This window comes from Numida meleagris, chromosome 10, assembly GCF_002078875.1.
Source record: "Numida meleagris isolate 19003 breed g44 Domestic line chromosome 10, NumMel1.0, whole genome shotgun sequence".
Classification (NCBI taxonomy): Eukaryota; Metazoa; Chordata; class Aves; order Galliformes; family Numididae; genus Numida; species Numida meleagris.
This window is the reverse complement of record NC_034418.1, coordinates 9,641,379-9,662,303: the sequence shown is the minus strand read 5'-3', so window position 1 is coordinate 9,662,303 and position 20,925 is coordinate 9,641,379. Positions and strand designations below refer to the sequence as shown.

At 43.2% G+C, this 20,925-nt stretch overlaps 1 protein-coding gene across 1 annotated transcript in view; it reads right to left on the bottom strand.

Moving 5' to 3' along the window:
* The window catches only part of LRP3 (LDL receptor related protein 3), a 28,589-nt gene extending 7,664 nt beyond the window's left edge, over positions 1-20,925 (bottom strand). The window contains exons 1-6 of the mRNA XM_021408450.1: positions 20,776-20,925; positions 17,058-17,105; positions 10,620-10,758; positions 2,826-3,034; positions 1,475-2,561; positions 482-614 (exon numbers count right to left, since the gene is read on the bottom strand). Of these exons, the coding sequence (XP_021264125.1) occupies positions 482-614; positions 1,475-2,561; positions 2,826-3,034; positions 10,620-10,758; positions 17,058-17,105; positions 20,776-20,842 (1,683 nt within the window). The 5' untranslated portion in view covers positions 20,843-20,925. The remainder of the gene's footprint in view (positions 1-481; positions 615-1,474; positions 2,562-2,825; positions 3,035-10,619; positions 10,759-17,057; positions 17,106-20,775) is intronic.

Here is a 20,925-nt window from a genome sequence, read left to right as displayed (position 1 = left end):
ATTTTAACAGTTTGAGAGAGATTTCTGAAAACTCAACAGTAAAATATCAGGATGACTTAATGGCTTCCCAGTGTAACATATTTGTAAATAAAAATCCTAGAATTTCCCAAAAATACTGCTAGAGATCTACTTTCTTATCACTTCAGATATTTACAGTTTCAGTTTGGAAAGCCTTTTTTTTGGGGGGGGGGGGGATGTACTCTCTCTGTCTCAGTTCATTCTATCTTGACATACAGCAAAACAGCATGTGTTTTTCTCACTGCTGTTCCCTAGCAAACAGAATCCATGTGTTCAAAACTACCCACAGCACCAAGATACACGACTATGATTCTGCAGCTCAAAGTAAAACATATATTTTTGTAAGAGCATTTCCACAGAGTTAGCACAACTTCACTGCTACTGAAAGAAAGCAGTTCCAGATCAATTCTAACTTAAAGTAGTCTGGCTGCTACTAGGTTCATCAGCACTTATGTCACCATACTTGTGATGCATTGTACACAGGGAAGTCTTCGACTGGGGGGATCAGTCCTTGTGCAATCAGCTGCCCATAGGAAGGTGGAGCTTCTCGCCGCACAAACTCTGCCTCAAGTCGTGTCATCTGGGTCTCAAATGCTCTGGGAACAGAACCACAATGGAAAGAAACGGAAGAGAAATGGCAGTCAGTTTGTCCTGCCTCCTCTCACGTTAACTCACAGACACAGTGCAGAGGGCTTCAAAGTAACAGCAAAAAGGCAAATCTCTACTTGGGCTCTGTGAAAAACCTTATCAGGATACTAAAATAAACAAAAGGAACAACTGTAACAGTGAATCAAATCAGCAAACCCAGTCCCAGTTTGGACTCTGTAGTAACTGAATGTTTTCCAATAGGCCAACTTACGCCAATGAAAGCATTAATTTGTTCTGCTTATTTTTGGAAAATACAACATTAAGCACTGGAACAAGCACACACCATGGGCAGGCCCTACAGCTGTCCTACCAGAACCAAGGCACAGGGGTTCCCAGCACAGCATGTCAGCTTTTTTTCCAGCTCCTTCAGATTTGATCAGAAGAGAACATAAAGCACACTGTGCTCAAAACACCAGTGTCAGCTGCATGACACAAAGCTGGTGCATATGATGAGAGACAGGCACCAGAAGTCCCTTATGACTTTCTTCAGAAGGGTACAACCACAGTTGCACAGGCACAGAAAGGAAATCTCTCAAAACAGTTTTGATATTTGTTAAATTCAGGTTCTGCCAGGCTACACAATAGATGTGTATTTTCCATAGATCATAGAAGAGTTGACATTTCCCCTACTTCTGAAAATCCTGACTACTCTTCTGTAAGCCTAATGCAGTGAGTACTACTTACCTATCGTAAATTACACAGTATTTTCTGAATCCTCTGGTTAACAATTTACTTTTTCTCCTCCTTTAAACAAAAGAATACGCACTCAGCTATTAATGCATCATAAAAACAAGATGTTTTTATGTACCTGTATTCTCTGGTCCTTAGAGAATATAATTTAAATGCACAACCCAGCGCTATCACCAGCAGCAGGCCACACACGAGACTCCCGATCAGAGCAGCCGTGATGACCTTCCTGGGAACAATCACCAGGCAGTTGTGTTCATCGCTTCCATCTTGGCAGTCTTCTTGGCCATCACAGCGCCAAGTCTCAAAGATGCACAGATTTGTGCCACAATGGAAGTTCCCTGGCTGGCAAGTAAAGCAGTTTTTTTCATCTGAGCCATCTGGGCAGTTCTTTTGGTTATTACAGCGGTCCAGTATTGAGTAGCAAAGCCCACTGTTTCCTTCACATGGATATTCATTCTTCTGACAAGCTGGACAGTTCTCCTCATCCTTGCCATTTGGACAGTGCCACCAGCCATCACAATGTTGCTTATCTGTGAAACACTCCTCATCACTTCCACAGGGGTGTTCCCAAGGAAGGCAATAGCCTTTCACCTGGTAGGTTGCATTGAACCCATGGCCAGTGCTCTTTGAGCGAGCATGATATGAGACAGTGAGCTGGCCCTTTGATGACTCCACACTCACTGGATGCCTATTGTTGTGAAATGAAAATGTTTGCAGCAATTTATCGCCTCTCTCTTCAATGCCATCATACACCTTCACGTAGTCATTGTAGCCTAACTGCAAATCAAGCTGCAACAGAACATGTCGGTTATCTTGTGTATCCACGTACCATGTGCAACGAAGGTCTGATTTGCTGTGATCAGCACGGAATAAATCTGGGGAAGCAAAAGATCCATAAAAATTACCCAGCTTTTTGCCACAGGAAAGATCAGGACAATTATCTTCGTCTGAACCATCACTGCAGTCTTTAACTGAGTTACACCTCAGCTCGTTCATCAAGCACTTGGTGGAGCGGGCTACGCTGCACTGGAACGTTCCTGAGGGACAGATGCTGGATGGAGGCTCTGTTGGAGGGACAGTGCAGTTTCTCTCATCTGAGTTATCCCCGCACTCATCCATGGAATTACATTTCCAAGTACTGGGAATACACTTCCCATTTGCACAATGGAATTCATCCGACTGGCATGCAGCCTGACCAATCTTTCCTGTGAAAGAGGGCAAGCAGAAAAAAGTCAGTATCAAAACTTCTGTAACCATCCAAATCACATTTTAATGTCTACCCTCTTTGTGTGTCACAAGTCAATAAGCCAGGTCAGTACACTTCAGGAAAACCATTAAGAAGCCAACTGGAAAAAGTATCAGTGTTACCACGCTAACACCTTAGTAATCAAGACTGGCCCAAGACTACTGTCTTCAAGTTTTACTAGAGAGAGTGTGTAAGCAAAGCCAACAAAATGGTAAGGTTTTACCTCTAATATAAGAAAGGCGAAATCCCTGAGACTGTCCTGAGCTTGATGCATCTGAGTGAAAAAATATCCAAACGTGATCCCTTGCAGAGATGAAAGATGGAGGTATGGAAGATCCACACACTTTGTACTCCTCTCTCTTGGAAGACGGGCCAATCATCAGCCAATCTACCGCACATTTCTGAGATTCTTCCAAATCAAAGTTCTTAAAACTGTTAGGAACAAAAGAAAACACAAGTAACAAAAGATATTTATCTGGAACAGTCAAACAGCAAAAAAACAGAATGTAGCAGTTGAGTTTCTGCACAAGCAGTGATGACATAAAGAGATCACATTCAAAGATAATGAAACATCTCCAGTATCTTGAGTACACATAAACATAGCACTCAAATTCTCCCAATTTGGAAAAGCACCCATCTCACTGGCATAAACAGCATGCCAAGTATCTCCAACAGCTGAAAGAATGAATCTCTCTTATTCAGAGCCCGTAAGCAAAACTACTTCCTGAAACACAGATCTGAGTAAAAGAAAAAATAGCAAAAAAAGCATTATATGGAAGCATAATAAATGATTTCAACACTCTTTTCTGACCTTAGAAGCTATTTAAAGATGGCACGAGATCGGAAACTATTGTATTGGAATAAGAACAATAGAAAGCAATACAAAGAACCCTAAGGGAACAAAGAAGCAAGACAAAAATCAATTTTTCAAGCTGGGGATAAGCAGAGAGAGGACAAGACAAGACAAGAACAGCAAGAAGTGAAATGGAACATAAAGTCTCTCTAAATGTATGATTTTTTAGTTCCAAGAATAATGCATTCCCTTTCTGAGAATGCAAATGCAGAGCAAATGAGCCTATAACCTTCCACAGTCAAACATCCAGCTCTCCTGCCCACCCAAGGCCAATGGCCAATTCAGTAGCAGCTTACCTACGGCAAAGAGGTGTCCCAGCTGTTTGCAGAACATTGAACACAACCAAATAATACTCCCTAACCCAGAGCTCAGGAACCACACTGGGTGTTTGTTCACACTCAGATGAAACAGACTGCATTTGCATTCAGTAATCTGCAGCAACAACAGCTTTGCAGGGAGAAACACTCTTCATTCAATGTGAAAGGGCACATTGTTCAGGACACTTAGAAATGTATTTTGTTCCTCTTTCACATATCTCAGCTACACACAGTTAACTTGGTAAAAGTCTGTGCATACTCCACGCAAACACTTGAACAGAAAAGTCAGAAAGACTGAAAAGCTGCTACGAAACAGGAACGTCCTTCCACAAAGGACTTCTCAGAAACACAGAGAAGAACTATTTGAAAAAGATAAATGGAAGATAATTTTCTGATACCACAGCGTATTTACAGAAGGCTGTAAAACTCTGCCAGATCTTGCCCTTTGAAGGTGAAAGGGAAAGAGCAGCAACTTTGTAAACCAGCCAATTTATTTTCCAGGCAGTTCAAGTCAACACACACCCCAGAGTTCTGCCAAACCTACTGACTTGATACATTTTTTTTCTGCAGTTTTCAAGCAGAGAATGAAAAATGAGAGCTCTGAAAATGTTATATTAAAATAGAAATTAAAAGTTGTTGGACACAAATACTTCTCTTTTCTAATTCTTTTTCTCCTATTATGCTCCATGTATCATTCCAGCTAGGAAGAAATATTCCGCAGAACCCAACTCTTTGCTACGTGATATCATCAAGCTTTTGAAAGCATCATATTTTGCAAGGGAGTTTTAAGTGAATCTGAGGTCAGAATAAAAAAGTTAAGTATTCAACCACGCAAAGAATTCCTCTGTCCCAGGTGTTCTACAAAACCTTCTTAATGACCAAGCATACAAACAGGCACTATAGCGTGAAAAGGACTCACACGGAGCAGCTATGAAACTGCCAGCACCCTCGTAAAGTCTGTTGTGAGAGATCTGAGACAGCATTACTGAGCTACCACATTGGTTACACTTTCTTTTACGTAGATATCAGACACCAAGAAGTTTCTCTTGTCTACTTAGAAAATTATTTGTAGGGTTTTCTTGTCACAAAGACTTCTTATGGTAATTATTGGGAATAGCTATCTGCCCAGCGACAACATCTGTAACAAAAGGGAATAGTCACTAAATCAAGTAATGGAAGCTCAGAAATTGGGAGTAGAGGGGCAGAAAATAACCAGAAAAACTCACGCTTGTGTGAAACAAATGAGATCATTTACTACATCTTTTAACTCAGTTCTATGGAGATTTCAGATGTACCAAAACAATCTCACAGAGCTGAGCAATTTGTTCTCCTACCCTGCCCAGCTCCCAGCACTGCAGCCAAGTCTCAAAGCTCACTCATTTTCCTCACTGCATTGAAACGAGTTACTTTTGCTCATACAGGTAATTCTCCCATCAGTGCTGTTACACAGATTCCGAGGAGAATTTGCCTATATAGGAAGTTCCCTGCATTTTACACAGGGATGTGTTTTTTTTCTGGAAGAAAAGGTCTTACACTTCCAAGATTCACAAAAAAGAAGAAAAAAGTCAGCTGAACTCATGCTTGGTTTACAAACTCTTCTGCAAATAAGCAAACTATCTGGAGAGCCCGCATTTGTAGATAATTACCAATAACTCTATTTGCACATTCAGAATGTTATAATGTGCACTGCTAATAAAGGGAGGACAATTTATAATAAAGGATGGGGAAGAGGCGAGGATGAAGAAGAACCTTCAGTCCCACCTTTTAAAGCAGAAACATACAGAGGATAGCTGATTTTCCCGAGTACTGGCTGTGGATCTGAGACTCAGAACAGAATCCCACACTTCTCCATCCAGAAATGCAAGCGTTAGGCACAATGCCATCTGAGTATACGAGTGGTGAGGCAGACTATACTTGAAAGAAGGTATCACATTTAGCAGCCTCCCCAGGAACACCAACAGGCAATGCCCCACCACAATGCATGAGTTACTGAAGCAACTGCCTCAGTATTCGGAAAAGTGAGATAAAGAACATTCCCAAGAACAAACTGGTTTTTTAGAAGCAAGAAGCACTTCAACCTCATGCTGGTGCCTGAAAGTTTGAAACATCACTGAATAAACACAATTTCTTGGAAATAAAAGTGTTCTAGTTTTGATGTAAAGTTTCATATATAGTAGATGCCACAGCAGTTATAAAATTTCTTCTGAGGGCAAAAGCAAAAGTCAAAACAATTATGTTCTACTTCACACAGACTATAATTTAAACAGATTTTACTTTGATTAAGGCATTGTTACTCTATAACAACTTTCCACAAGCATCCTTTTACACGATATCATTGTCAATGGAAGCAAATTTTGTCCCATCTAAATTGATGATGATTTCACTCAAGACCAAAAATATGATATATTTGAACGGACTGTCAGTCAACCTCACAAGAAAAAACTCAAAACAAAATATGAAACAACACACATACATGCACATGCATATATAAATACAGAAAACTGGTTTTCACTTTACAATCCATTTGCAACAAGGTTTTGTGCAAAAAGCTTCTGCCATATTGATCTGACATCAAATAGCCTACTGATTTATTTTACCTAGGAGTTCTGAATAGGGCATTCAACCTCTGCTACTTCACTTCTTTCATCATCTGTAATCAGATCTAGTGTTGCTGTTGTAGTCTTCCAAAGAATAATTTAATCCTGCTACCCACAAAATAGAGCATGGGGACATTCACTTATTCACTTGAACTTCCTCAAACCAGAATACAAATTGTTCTGCCAAAAGGATCAGCCCAGAAGTTGAGCGATTGATGGTACAGAGTGTAAGTAAGGGACAACATCCCTTTTGCTGCTAATTCCATTTAATAATAATAGCAGCATATGAAAGTACAATAATAGTCTATTAGACATCCCAAGTATGAGAACGATTCAATGGGAACAGACGTACACAGCGCAGTCTGCTTTTACAGAATGCTGCAGAAGTAGGTAAAATCATCTCATTTTTCTTTCAGTAGTATGTTACTGAAAAAAGGTTACCTCCCACAATGAGCAGGACGCTGGGAACAGGGAACTGCAGGACTGGTTGTGATCAGATCTAGCCTGTAACTGTAATTACTCAAATGGAGCAACAGTAACCTACAACAATATTCACATATTAACTGTTAAGTATTTGTAAATTTCTGGATAGAACTTCACTAAACCAACTTACCATAAATTCTCATTTACACTCTGTAATTAAGGAAAAAAACAGACTACCTGCAAAACTAGTCCTTAGTAGAGGTTACTGGCATCTGCACTGGGAAGTGCAATAGCCACTAGAAAAAAAAAAAGCACTTGTATAAATAATGTGGGGAATTCCCTACAACCCTCCATGTAATTTAAGCACAAGCTTATACAGATTAAAGCTGGGAAAAGCATTTCTAACTGTAAAAAGATAAACATGGGATGGTCATAAATATGAACAAGAAGAATGGTTAAATGCTTGAAACCCAGCAGATGTAAAACCTGAATGAAAGTAAGAATTAAAAAAAAAAAGTCCAATTTGGCCCTCTAAAGTCATTAAAGTTGGAGAATAAATATTATGGGTAAATTAGTAGAGCACAGTCCCAAAATAAATCAGAGTGGCCAATTAAGCAAGAAAAGTTACTTCTATTTGCCAGCCTCTCACAGCAAGTGCAGACTGCAAACAACTGATGACTTAATTGGCTCATTAAAAACTTCCACTTACCCACTGAAGCACAAGGACCTGGAAGTCAAGAAAGCTCTATTCTGCTCCCCACTTCCAAGCACCAACCCTGCAACCTTAGGCAGGAGATATGGCTGCTTTTTCAAAAGCACAAGAAACTTAATGAAATATATGGCTATGATGAGTTTTTCCAATTAATGTCAAATTCTGAATCACTGAGAGTTCAGTAAATATAGTATCAAATGGTTCCTTGAATTTGTCACATAAATACACACCAGCAAGTCTTGAGACAAACACGCCTCAGCTTTATTCACCATCTGAAGCTGAGATGGTACCTTAACTTTTTTCTTCCAAAACCAGTGACACAAATCACTGAAGTGAAAGCCAGTGAAGCCTCCTCAATTAATAAGGAACTTGAGAGGGTGACTAAGCAAATAACTCCTCAACACTCTTATCTTGAGTTCTGAGCGTGGAGAACATTTTACTCTCAGTCTCATTCATTCCTATAATAAAATGCAATTCATTTATACTGTCCCCACATCAGGGCTAATCGCAACAATCAGATAACAGCAACTGATAAATTAAAAGAACTTTTATCTTTTCCACAGATAGGAGGAAACAAACATATAGCCTGTAAAGGATGGCGCAAAAGAAGTAGTTACAGGGTATGACATCTCTCTGATCTTACAGGACTTATGTGTTGCCTTCTATGAAAATAAGACCTAAAAAGAGAGAAAATAAGACCAAAAAGAAGTCGTTTCCAAAACAGTAATTCATTGACTAATTATCTGAAAATCAAGTGACTCAACATTGTCCTGGAAAACAGAAGCTACATGCTTCATGTTCGCAGGTCTCAACAGCATGATTCTATCAGAAACACAAACTTGAAAGAAAGGATGGAAACATGCAAATTAATAAGCAAGAAAAACCATACTTCCTGTTCTTGCAAAGATTCTCCCCAGGATTTCTAAAAAGTAAACTCTAAACCAAAACAGTAAGTGTGGAAATGTGAGGATATGAAGATAATCAACACAAACATGAAAGGCAGATATCAAAACTAAGCTTCTAAAGGACACATCCACAGGAGACAGCACGTCACATCCACATGTAGATCTGTGTACTGTTCTATTAAAAGCTGCTAAATAATGGGTTTATACAAAAAAAATGACCACCAGCTGCATGTTTTAGAAATCCAAACCATTTTCAGTTGCAATTTTATCCTACGGTGACTCCTGCTGTATCCCAAATATGCTACTTATATAACACTGCTGCCATACCATCAATGAGAATCCAAGATCAAGGGAAATGCTTTCAGTATGACGTAACACAAAGGAGGTGGTGTTTTTTGTTTTTTCTTTCTAAACCTGTTAAAAATCAGATCATGAGAATTATTTTTTATTTTCCTAGGAATATTTTTTATGCCCCTGTCAGCACGCTGCTAGGACACAAAGCACACCCCACTGTTAAGAGGAAAAAAATGTTTCTATTTGAACCCTGTTTTCCAGTTTCCTAGGCTGACATGACATACGCAAAATCAGCTGCTGCTTTTACATCTTTGGCTTTAAGAGAGCTACAACCTTCTAAAGAAATCCTCAGATGCTGTAACATTTTGCATTTCCTACAGTGTAGTGAATCACTCCAAGGACATTTGTAGTCAGAAACGTAGCACTACAAAACGTCTGCTACCCACAAGGCAAACTACTCCCTCGGACGTAAACACGCAGCTCCCATTGTTTGCATGTGCAGATGAGGAGGGCAGGATATGAGGGCAGGAGATCCTGAGGGATCTCTATCCTGAGGGATATGAGGGATGAGATCCTGAGGGCAGGATACGGCTTTGTATCCAGTGACAGAAAACAAACCCATTAGAAAGAAATCCTTCAAAACTATTGCTAATGCACACAATCAAGCCATGTACACATTATTATCGGTTTCCTCATTCCCACTTTCCTTCAATTCTTTACCCTCTATTACATTCATACTTGCGAAAGAGAATCCTAACTAGGAGCTCTGAGATGTTTTCATAGCATAAACTGCAGTACTACTCTCCAGAGCCAAGTCCTGTGGCTCATTTATACGCTTTCTCAGAGCTTCCAACAATCTCTGCTTTGAAACAAATTCCTGAAATCCAATACAATTTAATGGGGTTTAAAAGCGTATTTCTATTTATGGTGCTCAAATGTTGGCAGGTATCTGCTTCCTTAATTCTGATGAGTAGATCCTATTTTGAACTAGGGATTGTGGAGCCCTCCCATTATTCCATCTGTGGCAGATTTGTTTTTAATTGCTGAGCATCTGCAGCTGAGGAGGTTTGCAGTCCTTTTAAGCAGCTGAGCAAAGAATGAGCAGATGGTGTCAAATACAACAGTACTAAAAAACCAAACAAAAAACCCTTTCCCAGGTTTCCTTTTTCCTTCTCTTTTTTTTTAAATAAGCACTTCTTGGTTTGAGAAGGATACTACCATTAGCAAAGAGAAATTAATCAAATTTACACTAAGCTAGTATTATAGGCTAAAAATCGCTAATAAACCACTTGTAATATGTTCTAGTCTTTTCTGAGTGGTATTATTACCTGAAATTGTGCTACAAATGCTAATTATTATTTAATTCTGTTAGAAATAAAAGTTATACAAAAAAGCAAGTGTCTTTTAGTTAAGAAGTATCAATAAGAAATGATTATCCTTATCTGTTACTGAAGTATAGCATCATTTCAGGACGTTACAGACAAAGCTACTTTTGCTCCATGAAGTATCTGACTGAGGCTGCTGCAGGTTCTAGAGCATTCACCTATTCCTATTTATAGGCAATAAAGAGAAAGTAAACTATTTAATTTGAGCAAATACATCACTGCTTCCCACCTTATCTATCAGAGGTGGGTGAAGTCTCACAGATATTATGAAGACAACAGCCCACAAGTGACTTGCATATATTAACGTGCATGTCAGAAGTAACCTACAGAAACAGGACAGCAGAACGTTTCTAAAACGCAGGTGCTCAACCTGCAACCCGTGCTCCAGTATGACCAAGTTTATTTATTGTCCATCCCTTCAACCATTTAATAGCTCTGACAAACAGCGCAACATTGCTATATCAGATCAAAACATACAGCTTTATTTCAGCAAAGCAACCTGTTATCCCCACAGAATATCACAAACCATACCTAATAGTTATCATGTCTCCACGATCTCCTTGAATGTACCAGCTGCAGTTTACTGCTGGAGGATAGTTTCGAGGCCAGGAAGGACTATAGATGACTCCCCGTCTCTCTGTGTGCTGTTCGAGTTCTCCACTGCAAGCAACTGTCAATAAGAGAGAAAAAATATTATTGTCAATGCTTCGCCTAATGAACAACCCACATTAGCTACAAGAGCTTTCATCAGTTTCTGGTGATTGCAGACAAATGAGAGTCAGCGGTTTCATTCTCTTACTGCTTTCTTCCCTGCCCAGTTTTTAATTAAGGCACCCACTTGAACTGTAGGTAAGCATAACCTGCATTTCAATGCAGGATCAATCAATAACTGTGTATGAATTTACCAAAGGCTACGATCAATATCACTGCACAGATCTGCAAGAAAGGACGTAACGCAGAAATCCTCCCTGCCAGCCTCCCAAAGCCTGGCTGTGACTCTCACCAACTGGAGAAGATCCACATTCAGTGCAAAGTACCTAGAAGCCCATTTTGCTACAGCCCGCTCCTGGACACGTTCCTTCTCCTAACCGTACGGCAGACCCAAAGAGTGTCACGGTCAAACCAACAAAAGAAGACAAAAAGTTAACTGCACTTTGACGTCAAATGTTTTCACTGAAAATTCCTGAGTGCTTTAAATTCCTCCTGAACTCTCACAGATAGCAGAAATTTTCCAGAAAGGGAAAGCTCAATATTTTCAACGCCTTTGCAGATCTTCCTATGGAAAGCTGCAGGCCAATCAAAGCTGCATCAAAGGCTTCTAATTTGTAATTAAGCAATTCAAAAATGAAAGTGAACTGCTCCAAGGACAAGTGGGAAAGCTGTTCTGCCGAGAAGATGTACTCTCAGCAGACTACGAGAGAGGAAATTCTCTGTAATGCAAAAGCTATTCTGAACACTCTCCAAATACATATTTAAAACTATTTTTAAATCAGATGACTATCTGGAGCACGACTTCTGGATTACAGCTGAACATTCCCATTTTTGACAAGTTTAATTTCTCCCAGCTTATAAAGATGGCAGCGAAGGGAAAAACAAAAAGGATGTCTGCACTTTAAGGTAAGTATACTGTGAGATACGTCACAGACCTGCAGCACTGCTTACATTCAGGCACAGACGCACGTTTTGGGTTCAGAGCCAGCACAGCCCCAGCCACACAGGGCCAGGCCGGCAGAGCCGCGCAGACACAGGCACTGCAGCGCTGCCCACAGAGCCCAGCCTGCAGCATCCCCCAGGAAGCCGCGGCCAGCGCTCGCCCATTTGCCCACAGCAAGCACTTCTCAAGGGAGAGCCACAGGAATACAAAGCACGAGGTGAGCAACCTACCTGAGGCGAAACAGCAAAAGCCATTATTTTTACCCTCTGAACAGGGTGTTCCACTGAAACATACATACACAACTCCTGCTAGTTTCAAAGACCACAAAAACTTCCCGCATACATAAACACAAGTAAACATCTATTTTCCAAGCAAATATTTTGCAGTGAAGCGGTTATAAAAAATACAAGAAAACCTCTGTTAGCACATTTCTAAAAACAGAAAGGCTCCACACCGGACACCGACAAAATACAGAGATGTGGTTACAGAAACAAGAAAGCAAATGTAAGATCCACAGGACTTGTCAGCTCGGGCTCTCAACATGTTTCGTTACGCACACCAAAGCAGCCTACCCAGGCCCCGAGATGGGCTGCTGCACACACCTATCACTGCACAGACATACCACAGCAGCAAGCGAGGACCCAGAGCGAGCAGCCGTGCAAGAGGAACTGGGAAGTGCATGTCCTACTGCTGGGTTACTAAAACTTCTCAATGGGAAGGAAACAATGTGCACACAGAACAGACATAGCACGCAGCACTATCCAGAGGCTTCCTGCAGAGCCTCGCAAATGTTTCTGTTCCCCTTGTACCAACCCTTGCTCTGGATTAAATTCCTGCATTGACAATATATGCACCAGCACAGAGAGCAAAACCAACGCTTCCACAAAGCTGGTTAGAGCTTGAGAAGGTCCCAGTGACGCGCTGCTGATTTCCAGCAAGCACCTTCACTCACATTCATTGCGGCAGTTTAGCAGAGAATTTCCCCAATACCTTCCTCCAAGCTCTGGGAAGTATTTACAAAGACCTGACCAAAAGCTACGTGACACATTCCTGATTTCTGAAGTAACGTCACCAGCAGGTTTTCTTCTGCAGTAACGCAGTTTCCTAAGTCGTAGCAGTGAATCTGATGCAATGTGACAGTTTCTCAATGAGAAAGAGCTTTCCTTATTAACGCTGCACATCAGCTACAAACACGGGACAAGGAAAAAGAGCAAATGAAAGAAAAATATTTTCCATTTTAACAGAACAGTGATAGCTGTGAAAATCTAAGGATATGAGAGAGGTAAGAGCTGTACTGACACTAAATGCCACTAAGGGCAGCCCATTTGGCCATGGCCATTGTTTCTCAATACTCTGCAGCGGCTCTGACACAAAACAACTATTTCAGATTTGCCTTATTCAAAATTAAAAGAACTATTTCACTCTTACAAGGACTGCTCAACTGAACAGGCTGGTAACGTTATTTAACATTGCCAAAACATACGTACACTATTTTAAGGGTATATGCATAGCCTCCTGAGCCCACTGGGGAAAACTAGGAGGGGACACTCACACACAGCTCCTACCCTGCCTACACAAGCCTCACTTCATTTGCTAGGTGCTTTGGATACCTTTCATTTCTTGTCGGTGCTCATTACTACAGCATTTGCAACTGATCAACAGATCTCCTTGCTAATGATTGTCTCTGCCTCTTTCCTTGTGCACTGACTGCTGTGTAATAGACAAGGTGAAGTCTTCAAGCACTGCTTCTGAGCAGCTGTTCATTCACCGGCATAAATGACAACTTCATTTTGAAAGAAAAACCTACACTGAACAGAAAAACCACAAGGGCACACTGCCATACCGTTGGGGTTTCAGTGCCAACAAGGGAGCCTCAATTCTCTCCTCAGTTCCTGTGTGAAGTTCACAGAACCTGCACACAGTGCTGCATTACTAAGCTGGGCTTCAGCATGACACCAAGTATCAACCTTAAGGAAATAAAAGCCTTCTCAAATTGCCAAAACATCCTAAAGGAAAAGGGAAGTCTCTAAATAGAAAGGCATGCTCCTGGATGATGAAGGCCTTACCGGTGACAATGTACAGTGTCACCGGTAGAGACAGTGTCTCAGTGTCACAGTGAGAACTTTTCTGCAACAACTGTTTGCATCCTTATACACAAACATAGGAGCAAAGTGAAAACTCAATTTACAAAAAGCCTGAAATGGCTTACACTTTCCACATTCTGGATGCTTTTTAATTAAAAAGCATAATATAAGAGAATATCAATCCCTGGACAAGCAAACCAACCCAACAAAATCTTACTGCTATGATATTCTTTTGGTGTTTGTTTGTTTGTTTTTTAAAGAAAAATTCTGAAGATAGACAATAATTAATCTTTTATAGATTAAAAAAAACAACGAACCTTTCAACTTCAGAAGAGGTTTGAGTTTAGAGTTTCCACCAAGAAGGCTGAGGGAGCTGGGTTGTACAGCCTGGAGGAGAGAAGGCTGAGAGGAGACCTCACTGCAGCCTTGCAGTGTTTAAAAGGGGACTACAACAAGGAGGGGAATCAACTGTTTACAAAGACAGACAGTAACAGAACACGGAGGAATGGTTTTAAGCTCAAGGAGGGAAGGTTTAGATTGGATGTCGGGGGAAGTTCTTTACAGAGGGAGTGATGAGGTGCTGGAACAGGCTGACCGGAGACGCTGTGGATGCCCCATCTCTGGAGGTGTTCAAGACCAGGTTGGATGGAGCACTGGGCAACCTGGTCTAGCACCAGATCTCCAGGTTGATGCCCCTGCCTTTGGCAGGGGGGGTGCAACTCGATGATCCTTGGGGTCCCTTCTAACCCAAGCCATTCTATGTTTCTATGATAAGAAGAAAAATCTTAACGAGGCTCAGATGGATTTCTTTTAATGCAAACAGCAGTAAATTCCTCCTGCCAGTTAAATATGCCACTAATTCTTGCTACTAAAAACTTCTGAGAAGTTTTCCAAAACATAACACACAGGGTATTACTCCTATTTTTTTGCAAGAGCAACTACAACAGATACCAAGCTCCACTAGAGGACACCACAGTTTTTTGGGGGGTTACTAAGCTGTGCAGGAATAAAGAGAACAAGAGATAATGACAGGATGAGAAGTAACGGCCTCAAGTTGCATCAGGGGAGGTTCAGGTTGGTATTAGGAAATACTTCTTTTCCGAAAGAGTGGTAATACATTGGAACAGGCTGACCAGGGAAGTGGTGGAGTCATCGCCCCTGGGGGTGTTCAAGAAAAGGACAGATGTGGCACTGAGGGACACAGGTTAGCAGGCATGCTGGGGATGGGTTGCTGGTTGGACTAGATGATCTTGGTGGTCTTTTCCTACATTAATGGTTCTATTCTATGAAATTTTCAGACGACCCCAGCAGAAGATCAATCCTGCAGTTTTGCACCCTTCTGTGATGTGCTGGGGCCTGCCCCAGCCACTGAGGGTACACCTCAACCAACTGCTCCAGAATAAGAGAAGCCACAAGGAGCTTTCTCTCAAAACTTCACATTTAGCAAAATATGCCTCCTTAGCAGCTACCTCAGGACTGGCAGAACACTCTCCTTGAGTGAGTTCTCTAAATACTCCCTCAAGGAGTGCTCGCACACACTGCTTAGCACAGATCCCTTATGCACGCAGTCTGAAGGCTCCCCCTCGTTTTATCCATCCCGCAGCCGGCTGCTGCCCCCCCAGCACCAGCACACGCACAGCTCGCTGACCTGGCAGAACCCGAGCACTCTGTGGGACTGAGGAGCTGAACCTGCTCACCTCAGGCAGGGGAAGAGGACACGGTGGGAGGACTGCTCCCTTTCAGCAGAGACAGCTTTGATGGCTTGAAGTGTTGTACGAACACAGCTGAGAGGGTGGCTCAACCTGCGTTCTCCAGAAATTGTTCTTTCTGCCACTGTGAGCCTTCTGAAGAGAAACCCCACTATACCTTTTTGTAAAGATACGTCTCTAACAGATGCTCTGTCAGGACACATTTGAGAGAGCACACGCCCCCCTCCACTTTCATTAGGGCTGCTAAGGAACATCTCCTGCAAGAGGGTTCCCAGCAGGGTTACCTGCCTTGCAGCTGCCTCACCTGTTATCCTGCAGCGCACAAGAAGAGAAGTAAGACATGAATTGCACTATGGCAATGACCTTTTATGACCATTTTTCACACTGCTCCAGTTACGATGTCAGCAGAGTAACTCAGAGCTGTATCAGGACAAGAAAACATGAAGGCTACAGTACTGTAAGGTTTTCCACACACTCGAAAGAGTAAAAGTGCAATGTTACAACCCTGTTTCTAGCAAAAGGACAGCATTAGAAAGGAGCAGAGCCAGCTTGAAGAAGTGTTACATATTTCAGGCTGAGGTAGTGGTACCAATCTAGGCCAGCCACTGTACAATTACTCAAGTTACGCTTCGTAAACTAAAATACCATAAAGCCAGGGGATACCAAACTCCATCAGAAGCAAAGAACAATCCAGGCAGAACAGATCAAGACACAGATCACACTCTGGAATTTTTCTAATAGAAGAATGGAAATTTAGTGTTGCAAAAAACACACACCCTATGTGGTCATCCAAGCTGCTCTAAACTAAGCTTAAGGAAGTCACCTAATCATACAATTACCACTTTTCCCAATTTAAACATTCTCTCAAAACTCCATGTTGATTTGAATACTCAAACTCCCACATTAATCAAGCCGCTGCCTTAGAATTATTTTTGTGTTTTCTCATTTCCTTTTCTCCTGCTTCCCATATTTGGTTATGATGTTTTAATTTAAGTTGTAACCTCTTTACGCGTAAAGTATGCCTACCAACGTGACTGTGGATTGAAAGGCACAAGAGGACCCTTATCACTAAGAGGAGTCTGATTATACTGCTCCAGTAACATCAGCAAGCCACAGCACTACTACAGAGAAGGAAATTACACTAAGTGCCAGGACTCTGATTGAATTTCCACTCTAAGACTCACAAGATGTTCTTAACATTCTGGTTTTAGCTCCTCTGGGAATGGGCCTCTGCCCCCAGCTTGATATTCCCAGGCACATCTCCTATACACAGACTGTCCCCCAAACATATCAGCACATACTGTGACCTTAGCCTCAAGCTTAAGATTTTTTTCCAGCACAGCGACACTGCCGGAGTCCAATAACCATTCCAACAAGATTTAAAAGTTCTAAGCTTCCTAAAATGTCATTGTTACCCTTTCTCAAAGGTCATACCGCTTTACTTAAACAAGTCTTCAAACAGCAAAGAAACAGTAACAACTCCAAAAAACCAACAAATACAAATAAGAAAAGTATATCTTACCTAATGAGGTAACAGCACTTTCTGTTTTCCCAGTCAGAAAGAGATTCACTGTAAAGATGAAAAGAAAAAAATGTTCATATAGGTTCCAGTGGCACAGGGTGGCAGTTCATAGTCAGACATTTCTAAGTATTTGCTGCCACGTTTATATAAATGTATTACAGTCTTCCAACAAGAATTCAGCCTATCTACACGGAGAATTCACAAGAATCGACTCTTGTCTTTCAACAAACAATATTAGTTCAGTATCAGTCAAATACGCTACCAAGAGAAACAACAAGTCAATCTACTCAGTTGTCTTCTGTGAGATTTTTTTTTTAATTGGGGAAGACAGAAAAACAATCACACTAAAACATCCATAATCACAGCTATTCACTTTAACAGATCAAATGTTGGAAAATAATTAATGAGATTATCTTTAAATGCACCCCCTCCGAATAAAAGTTTGTTCCTCTCAGGCAAATGTCACCTTGAAAATAAGCTGCAAAAGCAAACATAGTTAACTTGGCTCATCAACAGCAATGAAGTTTTCAGAAAGGCCTATTAGTGAAATCCAAACAGGATGAGGCGGTGCTTGCAGCTCACATCTGACTTCCAGGTCAGTCTCCAGATGCTCCTCACTTTCTCAGAAGTCTCCTCTCAGAGAATACGCCATTAGAATGAGCTGATGAGAGGGGCCATCACCAACATTTCTTCCTGCTCTGTTGTTACTGCAGAGCTCAGTGCTCGCACACACTTCCACTGGAGTTTCCTCACAGATTCTTCAAGGCCATTTTCTAGCCATTACACTGCATTTCACTAACTGCTCTCATCTTAGCAGTGCCCCATAACCTACAGAAACAGCTTACTAATAATGTGACAAACGCTAAAGCAAATTAGAAAGGTTTAAAAGGTTACCAACACTTAACTCACAACACCCCAGCCAGGCACCCCACTGGCTTTATTTCACATGTGTTCAGTCCTAAATCTTTCTATAGCCAATCTGCAGCAAGTGTTAGACAAAAACATCATTAAAAATGAACAATAGAAGAGGAAGAGAAACTGTCTGTGTTCCCAGCAGTGACTGGAAGCCACTGACAATTAGCACTAATTCTGCATCAGGGAGGCACGCTGAACATGGGCCCCATTGTCTTAGCGCTATCCAAACATCGCAGGACAACAGCCCTGGCTCCAACCACCTTCTGGCCTGACAGACCAGCACAAGGGAAGGAAGCTGCGGGACAGTGCGAGGGAAGGAGGGCAGCTGAGTAACAGCTGTGGCTTGAGAAGAAACAGGCTCGAGCTACAGATTTGCACTCAAAACCATTAATACCATGTTCAAAGGATGTTAATAGCACTGATTTTATTACGTAATTAATGCACAGCAGTATTTATTACATGACCAGGCCAAGGCACCGTGTAACCGCTCCCTCTGTCGGGGAGCACACCGTGCTGTGCCGGGGGGCAGCTCTGCACCTGAGCTAAACGACAGGTCCTGGCCCACAGCAATGTGGTGACACAAAGTTCCCCTGCGTGGCATTAAGCACCGTTGTTCCTGTAACCATAGCAATTTAGTCACACAGACTGAGAAGACATCAGCCAGCAATTAAGTCACAAATGTGACAGATCTTATGAACATTAAAATATTTTGCTCTGAAGTATGTGAATGTACTCTGCTTAACTGTTAGCAACCAGGCTCTGTCACTGCCTTTCTGCATGTATCCTGCCTGAGTTTTCCCAGCGTGACAGAGCACGAGCTCCAAGCAGAGGTTCCCGACAGGGGCCCTAAGGAAGGAACTTGCAGCAGAAGGACAGGGCTTGAGGGAGGAAGCAGCGCACTCGGAGCTCCCTGCTGAGGGCAGCTCAGCCAGCAGCCCCGAGTGCAGCCATGCAGACAGTGACCGGCAGCTCCACACACCCAGCCAACGTGCCTCTACCTACACAAACACCTACTGGCTGGCACTGCAAGTCTCTTTGATTTCCGAGTTCCTTTGCACCAAGCAGCTAGCAGTCAAGAACAGTTCTTCAGAACTGCCTCATGCCAGGTGCTTTCCTCAATACAGTCCCCCACTGCTCCCCAGTGCCACCCAGGCCCTCAGATCACAGCACTGCAGCCAGCCCTGAGGCAATCCCAGGAGAGACACCAGCTCTGCTATTCTGGTTACTTCTCCACTTGACAACTTTCTGTGTTCTCCAGAATTTCTAAGGAATGAGGAATGAAACAGCCTCATGGAAGAACAGCTGTCACAAAGCAGCTCCAGGCTGCAGCTCACAGCTGAAGTCACACAGCCACGGTCGGCAGCAGTGTGTCTACACAGACACCAAACTCCACAAACAGCCCCAGGAGAACAAAAAGTAAAAGTGGAGAAGGGCTGGAGAAGCGAGAAACAGGAACTGAAACTAACGAGAGATGGAAAGGACAGCCAGGCAGGAAGTAACACACAGTAACAGCTAAAGCACTGTGCTCTTTTGGGGTCTCTGCAGCAGAACACCCGATAAGCTTCCCCCCTCCCCTGCTTGTCAGCTTCCACTCTGTCAGCTGTGCAAGGGACAGGCACAAAGCACTGCAGAGATCTACTGAACTTCCAACCCCACATCACCTCCACAGAAGGACAAGAAGTGCTCCCACTTGGACTCTGGAACTCACATGATCTTCAGTGATGGTATTAGTCACTTTTACAACAATTGCACTGTTTTTATTAAATAACATAAGTTTTAACAGAGCTCTGACCAGGCCCCAAGAAAAATAAATGGCTGAAACTTGTATCTTAGACTCAAGGGTCAAGCAGGCACTGCCCTCGTGCTGCACACACTTCTGGCACCCCTTTATGTCTCTGCAATACAGCACTGGCAACAGGCAAAATTGTTTCAGCTGTTCTGAAGCTTACTGGGCTTTCTGCACTGTATCTCTTAGTTAACACAGAGACGTCTTTAGTCACCAGAGCAGTCATTAACTTTCTGCACTTTCCTGGGCAAGCAGGAAACACATTAAACAGACATTAGACAAAAGACATTAAAAAGAACTTCTACAGAAAGAATGGGTGTCTGTGGCCACACTGCTCATTTCTGACAGTTTATGTAACGATGCTGCCTATCACTTGGCATTACTGAACACGAACCCGCTTTATCAGCAAGCAGCAGCGGGTTTCACACAGCTCCGTGGGCTGCACATTTATCAGACAGACTCAGAGCCCTCCGAAGAGTTGGGATCAGCCCAGCGCAGGCCCCTGAGGCAGGCACGGGCCGGTAACCCCAACCGCTGGGCCACGCACCCGGGCCCTGCTGCCGGCCGGGGACACAGGACAACAGAAAGCCCCAACGAAAAGCAGCTTCCCCCAGAAAAAGGGCTGCCCGCAGGCGGCCGGGAACGCGTCTCCGCGCTGCCACAGCCCGGCACCTGCCGCGGGAGAAGAGCGGAGCATCGTGGGGACACGTTCCTCCCCCCCCCGGCCGCTCACCGCACCGGCGGGCGGTGTTGGGGCTCAGCTCCGCGGGGGCATCACCGCCTTCCAAACTTTTCTTTTTTTTTTTTTTTTAAAGCGCTGTACAGGATCACCTCATTGGACCCTACCCAGGAACAAGACCCGTGACCCGGGCGGAACACGGCTCGGCCCGCACAGCCCCGCCGGCCCGGCTCCCCGCAAGTGCCCGCAACCCGCCGCGCCGCGGAGGCCTCCGCAGGTGCCCGCAGCGCGGCCCCGTGCCCGGACATGCCCCGCGGGGAGCGGCCGCCGGCACTCACCCAGGCAGATGGCGGTGAGCGGCACCAGCGCGCCCTGCCGGAGCTCCGCGGCCGCCGCCTTCTCCATGGCGGGTCGCCGCCACCTGCCCTTCGGCGCGGGGGGAAGCGCACGCTTTTACGCCAGCCCGCCGGCCCCCGCAGCCCGGGCAG